At 37.7% G+C, this 21565-nt stretch overlaps 1 protein-coding gene across 1 annotated transcript; it reads left to right on the forward strand.

Annotated features, from left to right (window-relative positions):
• The first annotated feature begins 1047 nt into the window (after positions 1–1047).
• LOC138934348 (TWiK family of potassium channels protein 18) lies at positions 1048–20779 on the forward strand. Its single transcript, XM_070297973.1, has 6 exons — positions 1048–1700; positions 2841–3006; positions 18908–19064; positions 19177–19261; positions 19576–19745; positions 20497–20779. Exons 1-6 carry the CDS (start codon positions 1395–1397, stop codon positions 20777–20779), a joined length of 1167 nt encoding a protein of 388 aa, XP_070154074.1. The 5' UTR covers positions 1048–1394.
• The last annotated feature ends 786 nt before the right edge of the window (positions 20780–21565 follow it).

A 21565-nucleotide genomic window follows, 5' to 3' on the forward strand; every position in this document is an offset into this window, starting at 1 on the left:
ATGTATACCTAATCTAAGTATAGCTTGCGTGAAACGCGAAGCATAAATGTAGAAATCCCGAGTGTCAATGAAAATTTCGATGATTACGGTGCGCGAAGCGAACAGCGCCGATTCATCATCTATGCCGATAATCTTCATCGATTCTGCTCGATACCTCGATTTTTCTAATTTTTATCGTGGCTCTCCACTGAAGATACTTATGGATGACTTTTAGAGGCAATAACTTCTTTTCGGTTCAGCAATCGGTATAACGGTAAAAGATCTTTGGAGATATGGACCCTCGTATTAATTTACGATAAACGAACCGGTCGTTTCGTTATTACTATTATCGATCGTGCGATTTGGACATACAAAAGATTTTAATCCATCCTAAGTTCAAGTCGTAAAGAGATCGATACCTCGCGTTTATTATTAATTTATAAGAGATACGCGCTCGAATGAATCTTGCTATTGTATCCCGGTGTGCGAGAAGAGTTTGGATGGAAAAAAGCGAGGGGAATTTAATTAAAAAGATTCGCGTCCCCAACGATTTCCAAGGGAGATCGTCCATCATTTTTCGTGGGATCGTAAACAGTCTCGCAATAAAATTTGTTAAACGGCCAAGTGGCTCGTCGTCGTCGTCGTGTATTCGATTCCCCACGGACGAAATCGATACCAGATATTCCTGGGAAGAGACAACTATCCCCCCCTCCCCCGCCCCGAAGAAAATGTGACGTTTTCCATTAAATTCACCCGTTGTAATTCTCCATTAGACCAGATCGGCGCAGTAAGAACTCGCGATCTTCTTATATACGAAAGATCCGTTATATATGAGCTGCCCGTTGGCTGGGTAATAACGCCATCGGTTAATCGATCGTTGCGAGCAAAATGTGTCTCTTTTCCTAAGCTATCGACTTGAAAAATACGATTTAAACGAAAGTCGATCGTCGAGCGTATATATCATATTCTTATTCATTAAGCGTATAGACGTAAATGCATTTTTTGCGAGAAATCTCTGTGATTCGCGATAGATAATTTAATAAGATATTTTTGAATTCGAGGAGACAAGTGTGAGTTTTATAATAAACGATTATATCTCGCGAATTATAATCCAATTTTTATGCCGATCGATTATCCCGAAGAATATTCACGAATTATTCAGGCTGTGGATTAGCGAGCGGAGTAATCCTGTAAAATAAGCTGCGGTTTTCAAGCGACAATGCGGTTTCCTGAGAGACTTTGCGACAGGCATTCCGCGATTGTCGATAAATCGTTAGGAGGCAAGGATCGAAGTCCCTAAAGCTGCCTTTCGCGAAAGGATACTCGAAGCGAGTACAACAGGGCGAGGGCTCGGCGAACCGGAAGCGCGATGCCCGCAAATCGGTGATCCCGGTCAAGGTGACGTTGTCGCCTGGATGGAGACGGACAAACCGTCCCGCTCGTCGGGCAGCAATCGGAGTTGGCAGCGCGCAAGTTATCGCGGTCGCAGAGGACGGAAACGCAGGCGGAAGCCATGGGGTGAGCGCATCGTCGACTGGACCAGGGCACTGATAGCCTTTCTCTTCAGCAACGTCGGCATCGTCTGCCTAGTGGTTGGCTACACCATCGCGGGCGCCTTTTTGTTCGGCCACATCGAGGGTAAGACCAACCCGGACATTGCCGACGAATTCATCAGATGTAGAAACCTGACGGCCGCCACTCTCTGGGAGTTAACTTCCAAGGTGAATGATCTATTCGAATCGTACACCCATAGAAAAGATTTCCGGATCTAATGCTATTACTCTTCAATCTATCATAAAATAGGATCGATATAGCGACAATCATATTTATTATTGAAAAAGGAATATTTTAATCTTAAATGGAAAATTCTTAAATCTAGAATAAGAGATGCAAGAATATATAAGCTTAGATTTGTATATGTTACTCTTGTCTCAAGATAGTAAGACAATCTTATTTAATTCGAGAGAGAAGAAAAGGAATTATTGATTTAATTTTAAAATTGTTTTATTCTTATACCGCATTAAATATGTCAAGAATATTTTTTGTCTCGTTATCAGAAATCCTTTCTGATAGAGTGATATACCTTCTCCCCTTTCTCTGACAGCCGCCCATAGTAGTAGAATCGCGAATAATCCAAGAATCTCCGAGGAGAACGATGTTCCGTTTAGATAATCGCGAAATCATTAAAGATAAGATAAAATATATATAAGTGTGTCTGAGATCGGATGAAGATTGTCTTGTTTTAAATTCATCTATGTGAAAAGAAATGCGATTACAAAATTTCATTTACATAATTTTAAGAAAATAATATTTTTAAGAAAAACACATTGAGAGAAAGAATATAAAAATAATACTCATACTTTTTTTTTTTTTTATATATAAATCTTTACTTTTTAAAAATAAGAATTTTTGGCGGAAAATAACTTTTATAAGAGGATTATGTATATTTCAATAATCTATAAACATAAGCTCTATAAAGATAAGATGAAGCGATTATTTCATTTAGATGATTACATCATGATTATTCAGAAATTTTTATTCAGATAATAGAAAATAGATTGTGAAAATAGAGGATATATCTAGACCGCGCTCTTTTTACGACCACCGCGGTTTCTTTCGTACGAATTTTCATACGTCTTTGTTTGGTTGAAACGTCAGTTAAAGTTACGAGCGTCAGTTCCGGACTCGACGTATACAATAACAGAAACGATAATCTACGTTGAAATATTAGATTCCGAGATATGAAGTTTGAGATTATTATAGCTTTCCCATCTGTGTGTGTGTGTGTGTGTTTATTAATATTGCCGATGGCAATTTTTCTCCTTCATTAATATTCTGATCATCGCTGTTATTGTACATAGGAAAATGTGTTCTCGGAGAAACTATGGAAAGCAAAGGTGAGGGACATTCTTGAGAATTATCAGAAGAAGGTGGTGTCGGCCGTAAAAAATGGATACGACGGTGTGGAGGATAAGTGGGGTTTCGCTGGCGCCTTTCTGTATTCCCTCACTGTGATAACGACCATCGGTGAGTGTTCTCTTATCTCTCTCATTGTCAGTCTATATACTTTTCAAATCTCAAATTGACCATTAAATAATTTATTCGGTAAAAAAATTAGCAATATATTCGAATCTTTTAATTTAACTTTTTTTCTTTTTTTATCCAGCCAAACTGAACGAATTACGTAGCCTTGCGGATACATCAGCTTTCGTTTTTGATAATAAAACGCGAACGCGTTAGAGCGAGGTAGCTCTTGAAAAATGTAGACAATTTACTCGCTCCCGGATACTTGGTCTTACTAAACAGAGCGCGCTTATTTGCGCCCTTAATGCCCCGACTAATGCCCACTTTTCTCGTCGCGATTGATAAATCTCCTTGAGTTAAGATAAAGACTCCCGGTGCCGGTTAGGAAGGAAGAAACGTTAGGAGGTATAAATACGAAGCGTTTCAGATCTTTAATTCAACAATATAAAAAGTTGACAGACGATTCTCTTAATACTTTTAATTAGCCATGATTAAATCATTTAGACGATTTATTCGCGAATAAATTAAAATTGTCTGAAGATATGTGTATGTGTACATAATACACGTGGCATAAATTTAATAATTTTCTTTGTTACTGAACGGAGGAAAAATATTTTGTAATTTTATCGCAAAATGAATAATCTTGCGAATGTATAATATATCCAGGGTATGTGAATGAACATTCGTACCACAATGTGGTAAGAAAAATTCGGTCGGAATCTCGAGCGAGCAATATGTGTCCCCAAATAAAGCAGCCGTGCCCGAAAATACAGGGAGCGAATTTAAATTGTAAAAAAACGCACGGGGATCCAGAGAGTTGAAAAATATATATAGTACATAAATCTTGCACTGTCCAAAGAAATATTAGTTGAGAGAAAGAATTAATAAAGCCAAGAAGAGAAATGCGAGAAAGCAATGATAGACACATTTTCCCACAAATTCCTATTTCACAATCATTTATATTTGCCTATTAATCCTTTTTCTTATTTCAAACGTTTGATATTTAAAAAAAAGTTTGAAACAAAATTCTTTTTAAATAGACAAAATATTCACAATTGTCCCGTCGTGATAAGATTTAAAATCTTCTGAGGCACAATTATATATATAAAGCTCTTTCAATAAACTAGATTATTGGCGAGAAGGGGAAAGCGCAGATCTGTTTCGCGGTTTCTCAATCGATTGCACAAAATAAACTGATCGATTTATTGCCAGTGACATGAGGGATTTTGTATATCTTTTCCATCAAATTTTATCAAATTAATAAGAATCTAATCGTATATATATATATATATTTTTTTATTAGCGATGAATGCGTCGACATTACTTGTTTTCTTTTTTATATGGCCAAATATTAGAATGCTTCTTCTGGCGTTTTCGGAATTTGTGAGAAGAAGTCTTGACAGAAAAAATTCGAAAAATTTTCCAAATTCAGAAATATTGAAAAACGCACACACGTCACATGCGTTTCCCTTGTTCGGTGAATCAATATGAGCGCAGATCAATTTCCACAATGTGCAAAAGTGACTCGCTAAAGTTCCACCGATCTTAATCTGTCTCGCAGAAAAAGCGCTATATTTTTCGTGAATCGATGAAGACAATTAAGATTTAATCGCCGGTCAAAACGAGCCAACTGAAAACGGAAGCTCCGTCGCCGACTATCGATTTTCATAAGCACATTTCGCCCCGTTCTTTCTTACGTTTTCCCTCGAGATGCCCCGAAAAAGATCGAATTACCGGGCGGAAGAATCGACGTGAAACGTCGAGTTATCCAGGCCACGAATAGGTATCCCGAGACTCGAGCGGGATTTGTCATATTCCGGAGCTGCGCGCGCGCGACTATGAAAGGGTAAAGTGATATTAATGACTTTAACGCGATGGCGGCTTTGTTTTCGGTGTTCCGCGTGTGCTGGGGTGAGTGTGCGCAAAGAGTATAAATCATGATTATCGTGGCGAAATTACGCGAAAGGAATTGCATAATTTGTACGAAACGTATCGTGTAAATTCGTAAAAGTATTCGCGCGATACATATATTTTAATATATATTAAATGTATGTATTTGATCTGGAGATCTTGAGATTTTAATCTTTCTTTTCTCACGTAGATTCAGCATTTTCTTGCAATGTCGTTGATCAATGTACTGATAATGATATCACTATTTAATATACAGGATGAATCGAAACTATCAAACGTCTTTTTAATAATAGAGTCCCCGATCAGTTTGGAGACAATTTTTTCTCAACGAAAATGTCAAGGCATCGATAGTTTCCGAGTTAGCGATTCAAAAAGAGGGACTTTTGCGCAAACATTGCGAGATTAAAAGAAATTAACAAAATTACATTCTTCAGTTAATTTCGGGTGAAGTTTAACAGTTTTTTTAATAGAATTTTATTTCGAGATTTAGTTACAAAGATATATGATGGAAAAATTAAAAACTTATAAAAACTGATGACATCCTTCGTTATTTTTGTTAAAAAAATCCAAGTTGGCCAGAAAGAACATGCTATAAAAGGAAGTCTCGAAATACCCTATAGAAGTACCACAATCCAAATGTCATTCTGATTAAATAAAATTAATTCGAATACTTTGCCGTTACACAACATAATTTAATAAGTAGAATAATAAATAATTATAATACTATCGAATATATAATTAAGCCACTGATTGAATTTATGTAATTTTAATGGGACTCGCCGCACAATGATAATATTGTTCGAGTATTTATTGCATTCTGATCATTATTGTACCAGCGATTAGTATATCGATGATAAATTCGCATTATTTTAGGCAAACTGCGCGATCGGATGCTGGAATCGATAATTTTATATTTTTATTCGTGAGAATTATTTTCAATCTCCGATATTATCCGTGTTGTGTTCTCGATACGACGACGCATCGCGAAGTCGGTCATTTTGGATTAACATAGAATTAATTAACGATACGGAATATTTGATAGCCCGACGAGGCGCATTCTCCGCGAAATTGCAATCATAAATCGATGAACTGCGCGTTAGTCAATTAATATTAAAACTATCGCGCAATTCAATTGGCGACACTGCAGTATTTAATAAATGAATTAGTTAGTTGCTCCCTTTTTGTGCTTGTGTGTGTGAAAGAGAGAGAGAGAGAGAGAGAGAGAGAGAGAGAGAGAGAGAGAGAGAGAGAGAGAGAGAAAGAGATAATAAACGCGAGGGTCTTACTATTGAAAAAGAAAATCAATTTTTTAACGAAAAAATATTATTTATCTATTGGTGGAGATAAAAATTTTACTCAACATTAAGCAGTATCCTTTAAGATATCCAAATTGCTACGCAAATCATGATTTTCCATTATCATTCATCTCACATGACGTTTCGCTATTCTGTGGCATCGGATAACCGGCATTGATAAGCGACGGGGACGGCGCGTTTCCGATGAAAATCGCGAGATTGAATCGTATCGCGCTCGGTCACGTATTTTCCTCTCGTATCCCGATATCCTTCATGGAATCGCATATTGCTGCCGAAAATTGCGCGTCTGCGACGAATCTGCGCGGCTGGCTGTCAAGGACTTTATTAGGCCGGAAATTAATTAACGCGCGCGTCACGCGCGCTCTGATCACTCGATCTCACGGGATCGAGAAAGCTCGTTCGTTCGTTCGTTCGTTCGTCGCGAGAACGTCCGATGTTGGTCACCATCAAGATCGACATCCCGCCGGCAATTAATTTCTTCAGCGCCGTCCCTGCAGATTGAGTTAGCAGTTAATCTTTCGGACGTGCTAATGGCTAAATTATTCGATTATGACAAATATTTGCCAGTGCATCTTACCATATATCATACGACACAATATCTTTTCGACGGGATATATACGCACAATTAATAATTATTATTATAAATTATATGATAAATTAATATATATATATTTATATTATATAATACATTAATTTATTATATATAATTATATAATTAATTATATAATATTGAATAATTATTATTATAAATTGATATAATTGACAATTGTGTTGACCAAAAAAGGATGTATTACAAAAGAATTTTGTTAACGGCGCTTGACATCTCTTCTCGCGATATCGCGACAGGTTGAAATGTATGCAAACCAAATATGTCCCGGCGTTAACCGCATTTACTTTTACGCCAACTCCTTAAACTTTTGCCCCGCGAGCGCGATGGGGATGGAGATAGATTAACATAAAGAAATGCCCGTGGAATATATTACGCCGCGTTTCTGAATATATTCGCATGCGCTGTAACAAAAGCTTCCTGTCGCGAAGAAATATTCGATTTGTGATTGACGAAAACTCGCCGGAATCTGATTAAACTCTCAACACGAGGAATGGAGAAGACGCGAATTGAGACACGAGGTTTCAAATATTCTCCAAAAAATTAGGTCAATGCCGTTGAATTGCTAATCGATCGGTTTCAATACATATCCCGGCCTCGAGAGTCCGAAACAAAGGTCGTGTCCCTGTGTAATCGATTTAACGGTGAGATATTTTCAAGGAGTTATCTTCTGCCAAAGCTGAAAGAGCTTCACCGTATTCGTTTACGAGTACACGGGGATTTTTGCCAGCGTAGAGTGGACAACGCGAATTTCTCTCTCAGCAAGAGCGAGTCTCGCTTATTCGTGTAATCTCCATATTTTGATTTATATCCAAATCTCGCAGCAGTAGAGCGAGAAAGTATTCCATTATGCGTACTTATTCTCCTAGCGTAACAATTATCCTCGACTTTAAATAAGTGTTAACGATCGTAGAGTTATACGACATGTTCGTGATATGTATTCAACTATATAATATCGTATAATAAAAAAAATCGTTTAAAATTATAATTATATTAAATCGTATTCTTTCGACATTTTAATATTAAATTGAAGTCGAGCGACACTTTTACCGCGAGAACCACTCGATTTCGGGTGGTGAATTGTACGATACGAAGTGTGAAATTACATTGGCGAGGGTTTAAATGCGATCGCGGCCGCGATGTCGCGCCTTTCAACCAAAGTGGATAAGAAATTTCCCTGTCGAGGAAAATACGGCACCAAACCCATACTCTCTTTTTCTCATAATAGGATGCCGGCGTCCTGCGCGGCATCCATCGTCGACACTGAAAATCCTTTCTTGTCGCGTTGTAGCGGAATGCAAATCAAGAGAACGCGTTACGTCTGTCCGAAAGAACAGAGTGAAATTCAATTAAGAATAATATAATGTGGAATTATATATATATATATATAAGTAGAGAATTAAATACACAATTTTTAAAAAATTAATCTAACGTCGAAAGATGAAGAGACTATTCGAAAAATTATCGAAGATATTTCTTTTTTTTTTAACTAGAAAAGACAATCTTTATTAAATAAATAGTATCTATATATATATATATATAAGGCATTGCATTGACAGCCTTCTTTTATCGCGCGTTGAAAATTGTACGACTTTGTAGGTAATTCCTTTTCATCTCTTTGAGAGTTTCCCCGACGTAGGGATTGAGCACAAAAGCGCACATTTTTCTCCGCAAAGGATTTTAGAAGTCTACTTCTCACTTTTTAACGTAGAGACGCTTACTTCCCTTTACGCGGACGCTCCTCTTTTCTTCTCGGCGAAAACCCGAGAGGAGAGAAGGAGAGAACGGAACAAGGATTAACGAGTGTGCGAACTTTTCGGCAGGAGACGAGAAAAGGGGGACGAGGCGACGGAGAGAGATCTTTTAATTAATTCCGGAAGCTCCTTGACCGGGGCCCGCTTTATTCCGAGTGCGATTACGGTCCCCGGTATCAACCCCAAAAGGGTCGGCATCCTAAAGCGGACGACCTCCAGGATCGATTCGACGAGCTGAGCTCGAACAACCAAAGTCGGCTGATGACGGTGCGCGAAATTTCGTCCGACGATCGCTGGGAGTTAGCTACCGCAAGGGGTTACACGCATACAGAATTATTTCATTCTCGATTTTCTGATTTTCTTTCGAAATATACGAATAATGCTTATTTATTTAGAAATTATTCAACGTTTGTATTTTTATTCGTTTTAATATCGAGTATACAACATATCTAGATAATCTTTCTCCCTTTCTCTTTCAGATTGATTATCTTCGTCGTTTTAACTCGCCATAGAAATTGTAAAAATAATATTTTGTGTCCCTCAAAAGATTTAGTCTATATACGCAAAAGGCAACTATTGCAACTGCTGTTTCAAGGAAAGATGTCCACATTATGTTTTTTAAGCATAAATGTATTAAAATTTCGCGAATAGTTGAAATCCTTTCAAATCCCCGCAATTCAGGAAAGATATTTAAATATTAAAGGAAATTTTAATATTAAAAGGCTTAAAAAGTGTCAAAAATATTACGAGATCGTAGCCGCGCGGCTCTTATGGCAATCATTTTTTTATCTACTCGGCTTTTACATTTACCCCTTTTAATCTTAATACTATCAAGGCTCGGAAGCGGCTAATTAAAATGAGCCGTCAGCTAATTTGTTTAAACTATCGAACTTTTTATTCTTAATTTACTACCAATTCCTCCTGTAATATATTTTATTCGACAAGCATACACACACGCGCATACACATACAATAAAATTCCGAATAAAAGTATCGAGACTAGAGTTTTTTCTAGCTCGTTAATTTAATTTGTCGCATTAAAAGCTATAACTGAATCTAAATTAAGATATTCTGTGTCTCTCTCAATCATCTTCTTCGTACTTCGAGAGAAAAAAATTAAATGATCTGCCATAAAGAAATAATCTGCTCGAATACATCGATTAACACTTTTATCCGCGGATTATCGAGAATTTCAATTATATTATAAAGCAACTGCGATATCAGAAAAGCGATGAGTTAGCTGGTAACGGAACGCGATATAAATCAAGCGTAACAGCGCGATTGTCACAACAACGGACATAATTAATATTCGGGAGGAATCATTTCACTGTTAAACTTCTCGACAAGCCCGATAAATTGGCGCCGCGACGAATCCACCCACGATTAATCCTTGTAATAATTGATCGTGACGATGACGAGGAGTGCGTCATTACCGTCGTTGTCGTCGTCGTCGTCGTCCTCGTCGCATCGCTCGAGACGAAGAAATAAACGCGCGCGTACGTACAGGAGGATATCGGTTTCCGTATTTTTGGTTAATCGCCAATAATTCCCTGGCCTGAAGCCCGACACGACCGGACTAATGTCCCTGATACGTCGCACACGTGATACCTGTTACGTGTGCGGCAAGACAAGCGTGTCGTTATGCCGATAATGCTATCCGCGCGGATATCAACGGAACGCTTTGACATTCCAGTCCACCAATTAATCATCATCCCAATCGATCATCCGCGTCCCCCGGAATCGTAAAACTAATCTCGGGATAAAAGGCGAAATTCGAAGCGCTTTCCGAATCTCCTCTCCATTCCTAATTCTGAATTTTGCTTCATTTTTTCGCAAACAATTAATTTTCGATTAAATTATTATCGATTAAATTATTATTATTATTAGTGTTTATTAATATTACTCTTAATAATAATTAATGATTATTTAAGTGTTTTGAATTTTCTTTTATATTCCGAATCTTATTTTAAATTATATATTTTGCTTTTGATATTGCTATTAAAAATTTATTTTAAATATTAAATTAAATTATCGTTGAATCGTCAAATTAAATTAAATTCTTAAATCTTTATGTTCGATTTAAATCCTAGATCTTTCGAAATTGTTCGTGAATATGTGCGAATAAGCGTGTCGACGTGTATTGTCAAGTAATTCAATTTTTTTTTTTAATATTGATATTATTTTTTTTAAGTTTTAATTAAATTATGGTACTCGTGTCAAAATTAATTTTAAATTAAATTGTAAGCTTTATTTCCGATTAAAATTTTTAATCTTTTGATATTATCTATGAACGAATCAGCGCGACGACATACATAATATTATCAAGCGATTCAATATTTCTTTTTAGATACTGATACCATTTAAAAAAAAAAATGAATTAAACACATACATATAGAAATAAGAATAGAAGTAAATTTGCAGGAAAAATAGTTGAGACTGTGAAAAAGAGAACGTTACGAATGCTTATATATTCCACGGTTGATTTCTACATTAATTTATTTACATCAATTAACGATGTCTCGGCAGTATTAACGCGACTTGAAATTAAACGAGAGACACCATGATTCGGCGTGTTTTGCGTGCCATTTAAACACACTTTGAATTCCGTCGCAAATGGAAATTGAACGAGATGACGAGTGCATGTATCATGTTAATTTATGTCGCGTGGCGCGTTGCAGTAAATCAACATGGAAGCGAAAGAGGATAAAATCGGGCGATCCCGGCTGCCAAAATTGTCAGTTAACGAAAATGATAAACATCGCTGGCGGCGACCATCCCCGCTGTATCTCGCGGCGCGATTATCGGCGCGCTTCGAGTATTATCATGTGCACCGCTAAAACTAAATACATATCACCGACGTGCATGAAACGCGAAAGCTTTTACGCGCAAATGCACGAAATGGCTCGAAAATATTATCCCCGTTCATCCCTCGTGGTTTTGCATTAAGACTCAATAAAATTCTCGATATTCAAACGACTTCAATATCCTGTAATAGCTATCCATTACGCTGTAATTTCTGCCGATTTTAATTTTAACGTCGAATCTTTAGTTCTCTGTTATAAAAAAAAAAAAAAAAAATTATTTTTATTTTCATCATTAAGACTGAAAGAAATCGAGAAAGATTTTGATTAAACCGAATTGATTTAATTAAAATTGATATCGAAGTAAAATGCGGAGACTGGAAGAGAATATAATTACGAAAGAGCTAAAATTTATATTTGGATCTCGTACAATATAAAATTTTTTTATGCTACCGGTACTAATCTCGTTGAAAAAAAAAAAACCGTTATTTCTCGTTGTTTCGAGATGTTGCGTAATCGGCGCGAGGAAATCGATAGCGACGAACAAAACGTGTAACGCGATTCTCTCGAACGTAATACATTTTGCCGGCGATGGAGAAACTTTGCCGAGGTTGGCGACGTTTCTATATATATATACGATCGTAGTTAATTGAGTCCGCCGACACAGGTATCGTTACTCATTTAGTGATGGATTTAGGTTTGGCAATAATAACCAGTCGGCCCCGTCCCGCTGACGGCGGTTTACATAACGCGGACAAGTAAAATTCGTTTTATTGCTCGACGAAACGGCTGTAAACTCGAACTCGACGCGTTTGATGCAAACTACGAACAACTGGAATTTTCGCTTTTCGTTCTCTCTTTTTTCTTTTCTTTCTTTTTTTTTTCCGTTGTTCTCGTTTAACGGACACTCGGTCGAAGGAGAACGCACGCGCGCGTGTCTAATGCATATTACGACGGAGGGGCGAAACGTTTTGTACGTGCAAAACGGCCGGCAAGTCAAATGTCAACGGCGACACGTAACGCGGCTCGTCGATAAACTCGTCGGCGCTCTTGTTCTATTCGTGCCGTGTCGTTCTGTCGAGAGCTTCCTCTCTCTTACTCTTGCTGCAGCGTTTCTGATGCGTCAGCCGTTGCACTCGATTACTTTTATATATGTACGTGTCGCGAGTTTCGGTCATATTTTACACGCGCCGCCGTTTTCCCCTCCCCCCCCCCCCTCAACCCCCTTGTAAAATCTTGGCGGAAATTGATGATGATAGAACATGTGTTTCTATGATTCTCTCGCACAATAAAATCTTCGTTAAAACGCCTACTCTCCTAAACTCATAATACTGTCTGTACATCTCTCGAATTTTGATGAGCGAAAATAATGAGGGAAAACGTTGTCTCTTGAAAATGATAAAAATACGGAGCATATATCTTTTTTTTTTTTTTTTGTTAATAAAAATATCCATTTTTTTATATTGAAGATATTGCTCGATCGATTCCACTAAACATGTATTAGAGACTCAGTGAGCTTTGATTCCGCTATAAAGTTACAAATGGAGAGCATCGTATTGTTTAAATTCATATTCGTCGAACAATTTGCGAGAGACTTACATCTTTATGGAAGACGCAAATTTAATTTTTGATTATGTCGGAACTACTCGAAAAATCAAGCACTGCAGAAATCGGTGAAGATCGCCTATGAAAAAGTGGAAAAAATAGAATTGTACTTTGAGGTATTCTAATGTTATTGTTATTGTAGGAGAGACGCGCTATTTATACAATATAATTTTACGCTCTTAAATTGTTTTATTCTTAAATCTTTGAAATAGATATATTTTTATAGCCTTTCAATGAAAAATATTTTCTGGTATATTTGCGGATTTAACAGTAATATTCAAAAACGTGCGACGGTAATAAATATTGCATTTTGACAAGTATCGATTATCCAGACCGCTGCTGCTTTTACGAGTAAATATTTTGCGCTTTGAAACCTTCAAATAATGGCGAAAACATTAAATCGATTTAATACTCTTAATATTATTTGATATCATTGCACATAATATTATTACATTGATTGAGATAATTTTTTTAAAAATATTTTTTTTTCGATTCTTGGTTTCTGTCCACTGACAACAGTCGTATTTATTGCATTTTTGTTTTTGAATTGCAGCGAAATCTCTCCTCCGAAATGTACGAACAAAATACGGAGGTTTCTACAGATATAGATCGTGCAGATTCCTCATGTTAAGATAGAATTCTATTCTCCTAGATAAAATCCTTTAAGGAAGAAAGATGTCGCGAAAAATTACGATAAAAATCGGCACCAGAATTTCTGATAAAAAAAATATGCGTACTCTTGATTGCTTTTGTAACTTGAGTGCTGCGTCGAACAATTGTGTGTATAATTCGTGTGAGTAAACGCTGGATCTTCAAAGCTATTACGGAAAAAAATATTTCCTGTTACACACGAGTCGAAATTCGACGATCGTTAGCGCGGAAAGCTTCGACACGATTTACATGAAAAATGATGCGAATTAATTGTCATCACGTTTCACGAACGAAAGTCCAATCAATACGTTGACATAAATCGGGTTTGTAAAAAAATTGCATGTAGAAAGGATAATTCGTCCTCGATGTTTGAAATTTAATTAATTTTGATATTCTCAGATATAATCTCATATATTATTTTTACTATATATTATTTAACGCATACTTTCAACTTTGCGATTAGAAGGGAGGATTAATATGAACCGGATTATGAGCTTCTTTAATATTCCACAGTAATTTCTCGTCGTTTTCATACGCGATGTCCTAAAATCCTACTCTCGATCGATGACAGATATTTGTGAACGAGAAATATAAATATCGCAGTAATTAAATTTTGTATTGAGATTACGAAATGATAAAAAGAAGTCCGCTTTTAGAATATTATAATTAAATAATAAATTTCTCGTTTGCGCTCTCTTACCTCTTTCCGATGATTTCGAGATAGTCGAAATTTCAAAAATTTGAATCAAGAAAATGTAGCTCTGGAAATAAAGCTTTGGAAATTCTCTCCCATTAAAGGTTTTCTCATTGGATACCCTGTATAATTTTTATGCCCTAACATTCATTTGTTGGGTGACATTAATTTTCGCATGCACGACCCATTCATAGAGGGTGGGGTCGTGAGAAATTGCACGAACTGAGCAACTTTCGTTCGTGTTTCTACGGCTTGAAACGAGAAGAGCAAAAAATATTCACGCGCAGCGAAACGCACATCTCCGACATCTCTGTCGGGATATTTAAATCGTATACAAATTATGCTCGCATATCGTATTCTTTCGCTTATAACGTATTTCAAAATTAATATTCGACGTACTGTTATGCGCCTGACGAAGAGACGAGATACGTGTAAGCGCGTTGTTTCCAGTCTTCATAATAGCGGTAACATTCCGTTTTCCCTTTCCCTCGCATTTACGAAGTGAAGGAAGTCGACGGAATTAGGAAGGTAGAACATTTAAGGGGAGTAAGCATGCATATTTAATAAGCGTACTGTTTCAAGGAATCTCTCTTCCTTTCTTGAATTTCTTGCGCTTCTTTAACTTCAAAGCTTTGTACACGAGCGCGAAATAAAATGGAGTTTGCCCCGCTATAAAAGTAACATCTTCATTTGCGGCCGCTTAAAAGAGAGGCTGTCGGGAATTTAATCCTTCTAATGTTAAGACGGCAGATGATATGAAAATGTTACAATTTGTAAAACATTTTAATACTAGAGAATGTTGTAATACATTTTAATATTCTTAAAATAGAACTAACGCGTCTTTCTCTCTCTCTTTCTGTCATTAATTACATAATAATATGCTATTATATTATTTCTTTTTATTTTTTAATAAAAAATAAGAGTAATAAAAGAGAAAAATAATAATTTATTTTTCATGGGATAGGATAAGAAAGCAAACGATTTGAGTTTGTTCGAATATCAATCGTTCAACAAATTGTCAAATAAATATAAACTGTGTTTGTAACGTTTATCGTTGTACAATGCAATCGCAGATAGTTTGCAATCATAGCATAACATCCGAGCCCGGTGTTGTCGCTTTTTTCTTGTCAATAGAGTGTCAAAAAAATACCTAAAAAAGAAATCGCACATTGGCTAGCTGCGCGATGTATATACATACATATATATATATATATATATATATCGATTAGATTAACAATGTCGTTTTGCTCATTCGTCGATTAGAAGAGTGTTGGTGCAAGCGGTTGTTTATTGAAGGCGCAAAAAAATCTTTCTCTCTCTTTTCGCCGTTTTAGATATGGACTGCGTTTCGCGATCATCGATAAAACATTTGCGGGAGAATCTTTTTTTTTCTTCGTGCAAACGAGCGCAACCTGTCCCCTGGTGAATTTGATATTTTTGAATAAATTTTTATGCGATTCTAATTCCACTCCACTTTAATTCTCGCTTGTTCTCCGTTTCATTTTATATATCTGCTTCTGTATTTTATACATGCGAATCGCACACATTTGACGGACAATCGATGCCGCAATAGCTCGTAAAAACGACAACGAGGATGCTCGCGAGATATCCCAATCTTTCCAGATTTGACGTTTAGAAAAGTTGTCGAAAAAAATAAAATAATATAGCAAAATTTTGAAAAAGAGTACATCCATATAAAAAAATCTTGCTCGATATAATATTACAATCATTTAATTAAATATCCTGTCACAATCGGGCAAACGTTCTATCCATTTTTCCCTTTCCTGCTCTTCTTTTATAAAATTTCCCTCGGGGCGTCAATGTGCTCGTGAGGGAGCACCCTCTTAAGATCGCGTCTCGCATGTCACGTCGCGCGTCATAAGTCAAACTGTCGACGATCTCGTCCCGAGGATGCGCCACGAATTTCGCGCTCGCTCGCGATTTTCAAGCTTCCTCTTTCTCGGAGCGCGAAAAGCAACGCTCCGAGTAAAGCGCGATATTTACGGAGACCCGCGTTTAAGCGTCCGTTTAGCGCTTCACCGGCTTTACGGCCGGTTTTATCGCAGACTAAAAGACGTAGGACGCCGGGCCGTCCGCCGTAAATCGGCGTCGGTCGCCGATTCTCCAAAATTAACGAGATCTCGGTCTACATTGTTCGGGACTTGCGTTAAAAACGCGCGCCGGCATCGTCTCTCTCGGACTAACAAAATTTCGCACCCTATTCGGGATAATCGTGCGTGCACGTGCGCGCTATTTAAACTTTTAATCAATTTTGAATTCAATTTTACGATAGAACGCAAAATTGGTGATTCGGGAAGTAAGACGCCACAAAAATTTGTAATGCTTTTTTTTTCTTTTTTTTTTTTTAGAGATACTAACGTTAGAAACGAGAGAAACGTTAGAAAAAGAGAGATGGAAAGAAAAATTGAAAAATATGACGGGCTTGTAAAATAAAATATGAGCAAATTGCGATTTGATATGAAAATTATGTAATCGCGTGGTTCACAATACTAAAATGTAAAATAAATTTAGAGCAAATTGTGATTTGAGATGAAAATTATGTAATCACGTGCTTCAACAATCGTAAGAACGCATGAATTGCAAAATCGCGGAAATTTATTATGCAGATTACTTTCTCGCGAGCAGTCGCCCCTTTTTATCGCGGTCAGAGTTCCGGTGCGTGTTTTCTCTCGGAACTTTTAATTTTTATCAAAATGTAAATTGTACAACATCACGGTGCGACGATGCGACTGCTTGTTTGGCCCGAGATCCGTATAAGAATTTCACTCGACCGGACGATGCTTGTTGTAATTTTCGACAGACCATCAGGGATGGAAAGAGAAAGAGACGTCTCGTCGAAAATGAAGTCCGCGTCCCGTATATTTCGCATGCGAAGCGGAAGTTCGGCATGCGGTTTTCCTGAAAAATCACGCTGAATGCATACCCTTGTCACGTTCCCCTTTTGTACTCTATCTCTCTATCTTCCGTATATTTGTTTGCGTGTGTATGAAAAAAAAAAGACAATAACTTTTTTTTTTTGCTACGACTTTCGCTTGATTACAAGACACGCTCCGATTCGCCCTCGATATCGCGCATCGGTTTTCTGGCAGTGGACTACAGCTTGTTGCTACTTGTTTTTTTTTTTTTTTGTACGACGATGGCTAAAATTCTCCCGAAAAAGCAAAAATGTGAACAACCGTTGTCACACGATAAATGAATATACAACAATGATAACAATATCGGCAGAGTCTGATATTGATAATGTCTCTCTTTCCGCGGAAAGATTAACGTTATCGCGATATATTTAATATCGGCAATGAGATATACCAGTTTTTAATTTAAAATCTGGCTTGCGAAAATTTCCGCGAAACGCTAACGCGACAAATCAGATATTAATACGACTTTTTTTTATCAAGTCCAAGTTTAGCCAACATTTATCAGCTATGTAGGTTAAACTCGTTTTTAACGGCGAGATGCCGTAACCGCGCCGTCAGTTTGTACGATAAAATGTAACGCGCCGGAATTTATTATCGCCGCGAGAAGCAATCGGTTACTAGTCATAGTGTTACAATGTACGATCATTTTATATTTTTAACTAAGAAATATTAATCGACTCTGCGCGAGCAAAATACTCCCATAGATCAGAGATCGTTCGCTATTCGGTGTTTATTTTCTTTCGCGTTAAAGAGCGAATCGAAAGAGAAAAGAAACAAGGTAACGTCACAGGTCGTTACGAAGGAAAACTGTCACACACATTTTCCCTCCGTAAAAATCATTTTTGCGCGAGAAACGACGCGTTTACTTTTTTTTTTTTTCTCAACCTCCAACGAGTCGCGAACTTACGAGCGAAATTTTCCTCGTCGCTTTCCTCCTCTCTTTTTTAAAGATCCAGCATCTGCTCGGTTTTATGAAGCACGTTTCGCCAAGTTATGAAACATGAATATCCGAACGAGCTCGTTCGTCGGGGGATTGTTTACGTATCCCATGAGGGGTGAGCATGAAACTTTCGGGATTCCGTCCAACTCTCGTAGGCGCATCTGTTGAAACAACGTCCGGTTGAATTGCCAAGAAGATAATTGATGCGGATATCGCTATCTATGCGATAATGGAGAGTCGGTTATACACGAGGACTCGAATACCGAGAATGTCGTATTACAAATCGATATTTTCAGAGGAAATATCGAGAGATTAGTCGAGTTATCGTTCGGACACGCATATAAATCGCTTGTAAGACGAGATAAGGATATTCAAGATGGACAAGTAGATAGAAAGTATATCTTGAGAGATTTTTATCTTAATCATTAAGAAAGCCTATCCTTTTTTATGCTTTTTCATCGCGATCATGATATTCTCTCGGGATACAAATTTCACGTTCTCCATTAATAATTCACACGCGATACTATCGCCAGATTTTACTTTACCGAAATTTTACTCCGCGATAAATTAATCAAAAATGAATCAGCCCGCGTATATACGGACGCGGCAAGAAGCAAGAAACACGAAACGGAAGCGGACGCGTAGCTCGTCGATAAAACTCACTTGGCTACCTTCTCGTTTACTGCGCAGGTTACGGCAACATTTATCCCAAGACGAAATGGGGCAAAGTCGTGACTATAGTGTACGCGATAATAGGAATGCCGCTCTTCCTCCTTTACCTCAGCAATATCGGTGACATTTTGGCCAGAAGCTTCAAATGGATCTACGCCCGTTGCTGCCTGTGCAAGTAAGAGACAAAAGTCGCTTCTCTTTCTCGGCGGTAAACCCATCGTCGTTTCCTCTTCTATTTCGTAAAATCTAACATCGATCTGAATTAATGATCGATCGATCTTTCGAAGATGCCGGAGAAGATCGCACGAGTCGACGGCCGATGCGTTGGAAACGCCGAACGATGATCCGGCTACGAAGAGAGATCGATGGCAGGTGAGTGACAATCGGGATCGTACTCTAAGCAATATCGTACAACGGGATTGAACGGGAACGAATTTTTTGTTTCGTTCCAAAGTTTGGTCCTCGAGCTATGCTTCTGACTTAATTTTAAACGGATTTTATCTCGACAAAGTTTTAAGTCTCTTTACTAGCGAAGATACGTTTATTACGATGAGAATTAAGCAATACGTCCAATTAAGTAAGGAGAGAATCTCGTTATGGGGGATGGGGGGAGGGTGGGGGGGACCTCGACTCCAGTTCTGGAATATCCCGTGTAAAGGCTGTTCAAACAGGATTTACGTCTGCAGATAGTGAACACCCACGGCGGGGAGATAGACACGTCGAGTTTAGAAGAAACTTCGCCGAGAGACGACGAGGGCGGTGACGAGGGTGACGACGAAGGCGACGATGAGAGCGACAGCTACGATCCACAGCACGTGACAGTGCCGTTAACTCTATGTCTTGCTATCATGGTGGGGTGAGTCTGGCGAATGAGAGGGATAATCGTACCGTTAATTAAGAAACGGATCTGTATAGAAGGCGAGAGATAAATCTTTTAGAAAAGATTTATAAGAATTTATTTTTAAAATAATCAATTTCAAAATAATTAATATCAGAGAGAAAGAAATTTGTCGAATTTCTTTCTATTTAAAATGTAATCCATCGGCATTTTTAAATAAAAAAGTAAAAATATTACATTTAAAATATTTTCGAATAAAGAATTAAAATAAAATTTCGATATTTTATAATTGGAACGAAATATATATAAATTTTTCCGATATTATTAAATATTTAATTATTAAGCCAACAAGATAATGTAAAACTGTAAAAACTCTCCGCGTTGACTATCTAGCTATTTAAAATTTTATTGAATTTAAATCTCGAAATCTAATTTTTTGTCATTGGAATGGAAAAATATCTTCCGACATCTCTTATTACAGATATTAATTTAATCACGTAAGAAACTTACAGAACTTATTAACTTTAAGATTGTTGAATTCCTTCCAATTCAAATCGTTATCCTACAAAGTCAAAATCCCGACGTGTAATTTTTCCTAACGTTACGTCGTATCGACATCGCTCGATGATCAGTCTGCGCCAACATTCCGCGATGACAAACTCGTCACGTAAATTCGACGAGAGAGAGAGAGAGAGAGAGAGAGAGAGAGAGAGATTCCCTGAGAAAACCGTGCCTGACTGACGTGCACTCCCCGCGATTTTTTCGACAGGTATATCTGGGGCGGCGCGATTCTGTTTTCGGAATGGGAAGACTGGAACATGCTGGACGGTTCCTACTTCTGCTTCGTCTCTTTGTCGACCATAGGCTTCGGCGATATCGTCCCGGGCGACAAGATCTACTCCGGAGAAGGCCTCGATCTCTCTTTCATCTTCTGTTCCATGTACCTGATGCTCGGTAAGTTTTCCATTCACGCTCGGCGATTCAGAATTATTTGCGATCGGCAAAAGAAAAGAAAAACTCCTTTCGACTCTCCCTCGAGTTTCATTACCTAACTAAATAGATTCAGCATCCGGCGTCACGGATTAAAAGTGTACAAAGTCATTCGATTTGACACGCGTATATTTATTTCAGCCATCGATAAACTGCGAGACGAAAAAAGATAGACGGTCCTTGTTTTTTTTTTTTTTAAATCCGATTGTCGCGGAATTTTCGATTGGCGCGGCGCAAAGACAATCGTTTTAAAAGAGATCAACCGCTTTTAAATCCTGCAACGCGATTGCACCCGTCGTCGCGTATATACACGGCATTAAGCTCGTTTCGATCGATGCCCGATTGCACGGGCGCGATTTTTCGCGGAGATATTCAAGTGCTATCGAATACCGGCCCTTTCCACACGAGAGCGGCCGAATCGCTCAACAATTCGCGCAATAATATCCCCGATGCTTGAAATATCGCGCTCAAAATCTAATTTCCCGACGTGCTTCGCGGATGTCGAATCGTTCTTTTTTTTTCATCCTCTTCTTGCAGGAATGGCGTTGATTGCCATGTGCTTTAATCTCATGCAAGAGGAAGTAATCGCGAAAGTGCGCGCTCTGATACGTATCATCAAATACATCTTCAGATGTGAGAGATGACGAAGTTATCGAGAGCCGACCGCGATCCTTCAACTACCATCGGATAATCGGTAAGTACGAGCGAATATTTCTCTCCTCGGATATTTGATAATTCGTGACGTTCATCCTAATGAGACATATATTTTATAATTGAACTCTGACAATCAATCAAATCTTTAGATGTATTTCAATAAGTTTTATCATAATTTCGCATTTAAAATAAAT

Source organism: Polyergus mexicanus, unplaced genomic scaffold (genome assembly GCF_030449975.1).
Source record: "Polyergus mexicanus isolate NDT 795.1 unplaced genomic scaffold, iyPolMexi1.0 SCAF_6, whole genome shotgun sequence".
In the NCBI taxonomy this organism is placed as follows: domain Eukaryota; kingdom Metazoa; phylum Arthropoda; class Insecta; order Hymenoptera; family Formicidae; genus Polyergus; species Polyergus mexicanus.

Excerpts from the sequence above, each read along its gene's own strand:
- LOC138934348 (XM_070297973.1), top strand. The coding sequence starts at position 1,395 with ATGGAGACGGACAAACCGTCCCGCTCGTCGGGCAGCAATCGGAGTTGG. Across the intron at positions 3,007-18,907 it reads CACTGTGATAACGACCATCG|GTTACGGCAACATTTATCCC; the intron begins GTGAGTGTTCTC and ends TTTACTGCGCAG. Across the intron at positions 19,746-20,496 it reads TGTCTTGCTATCATGGTGGG|GTATATCTGGGGCGGCGCGA; the intron begins GTGAGTCTGGCG and ends TTTTTTCGACAG.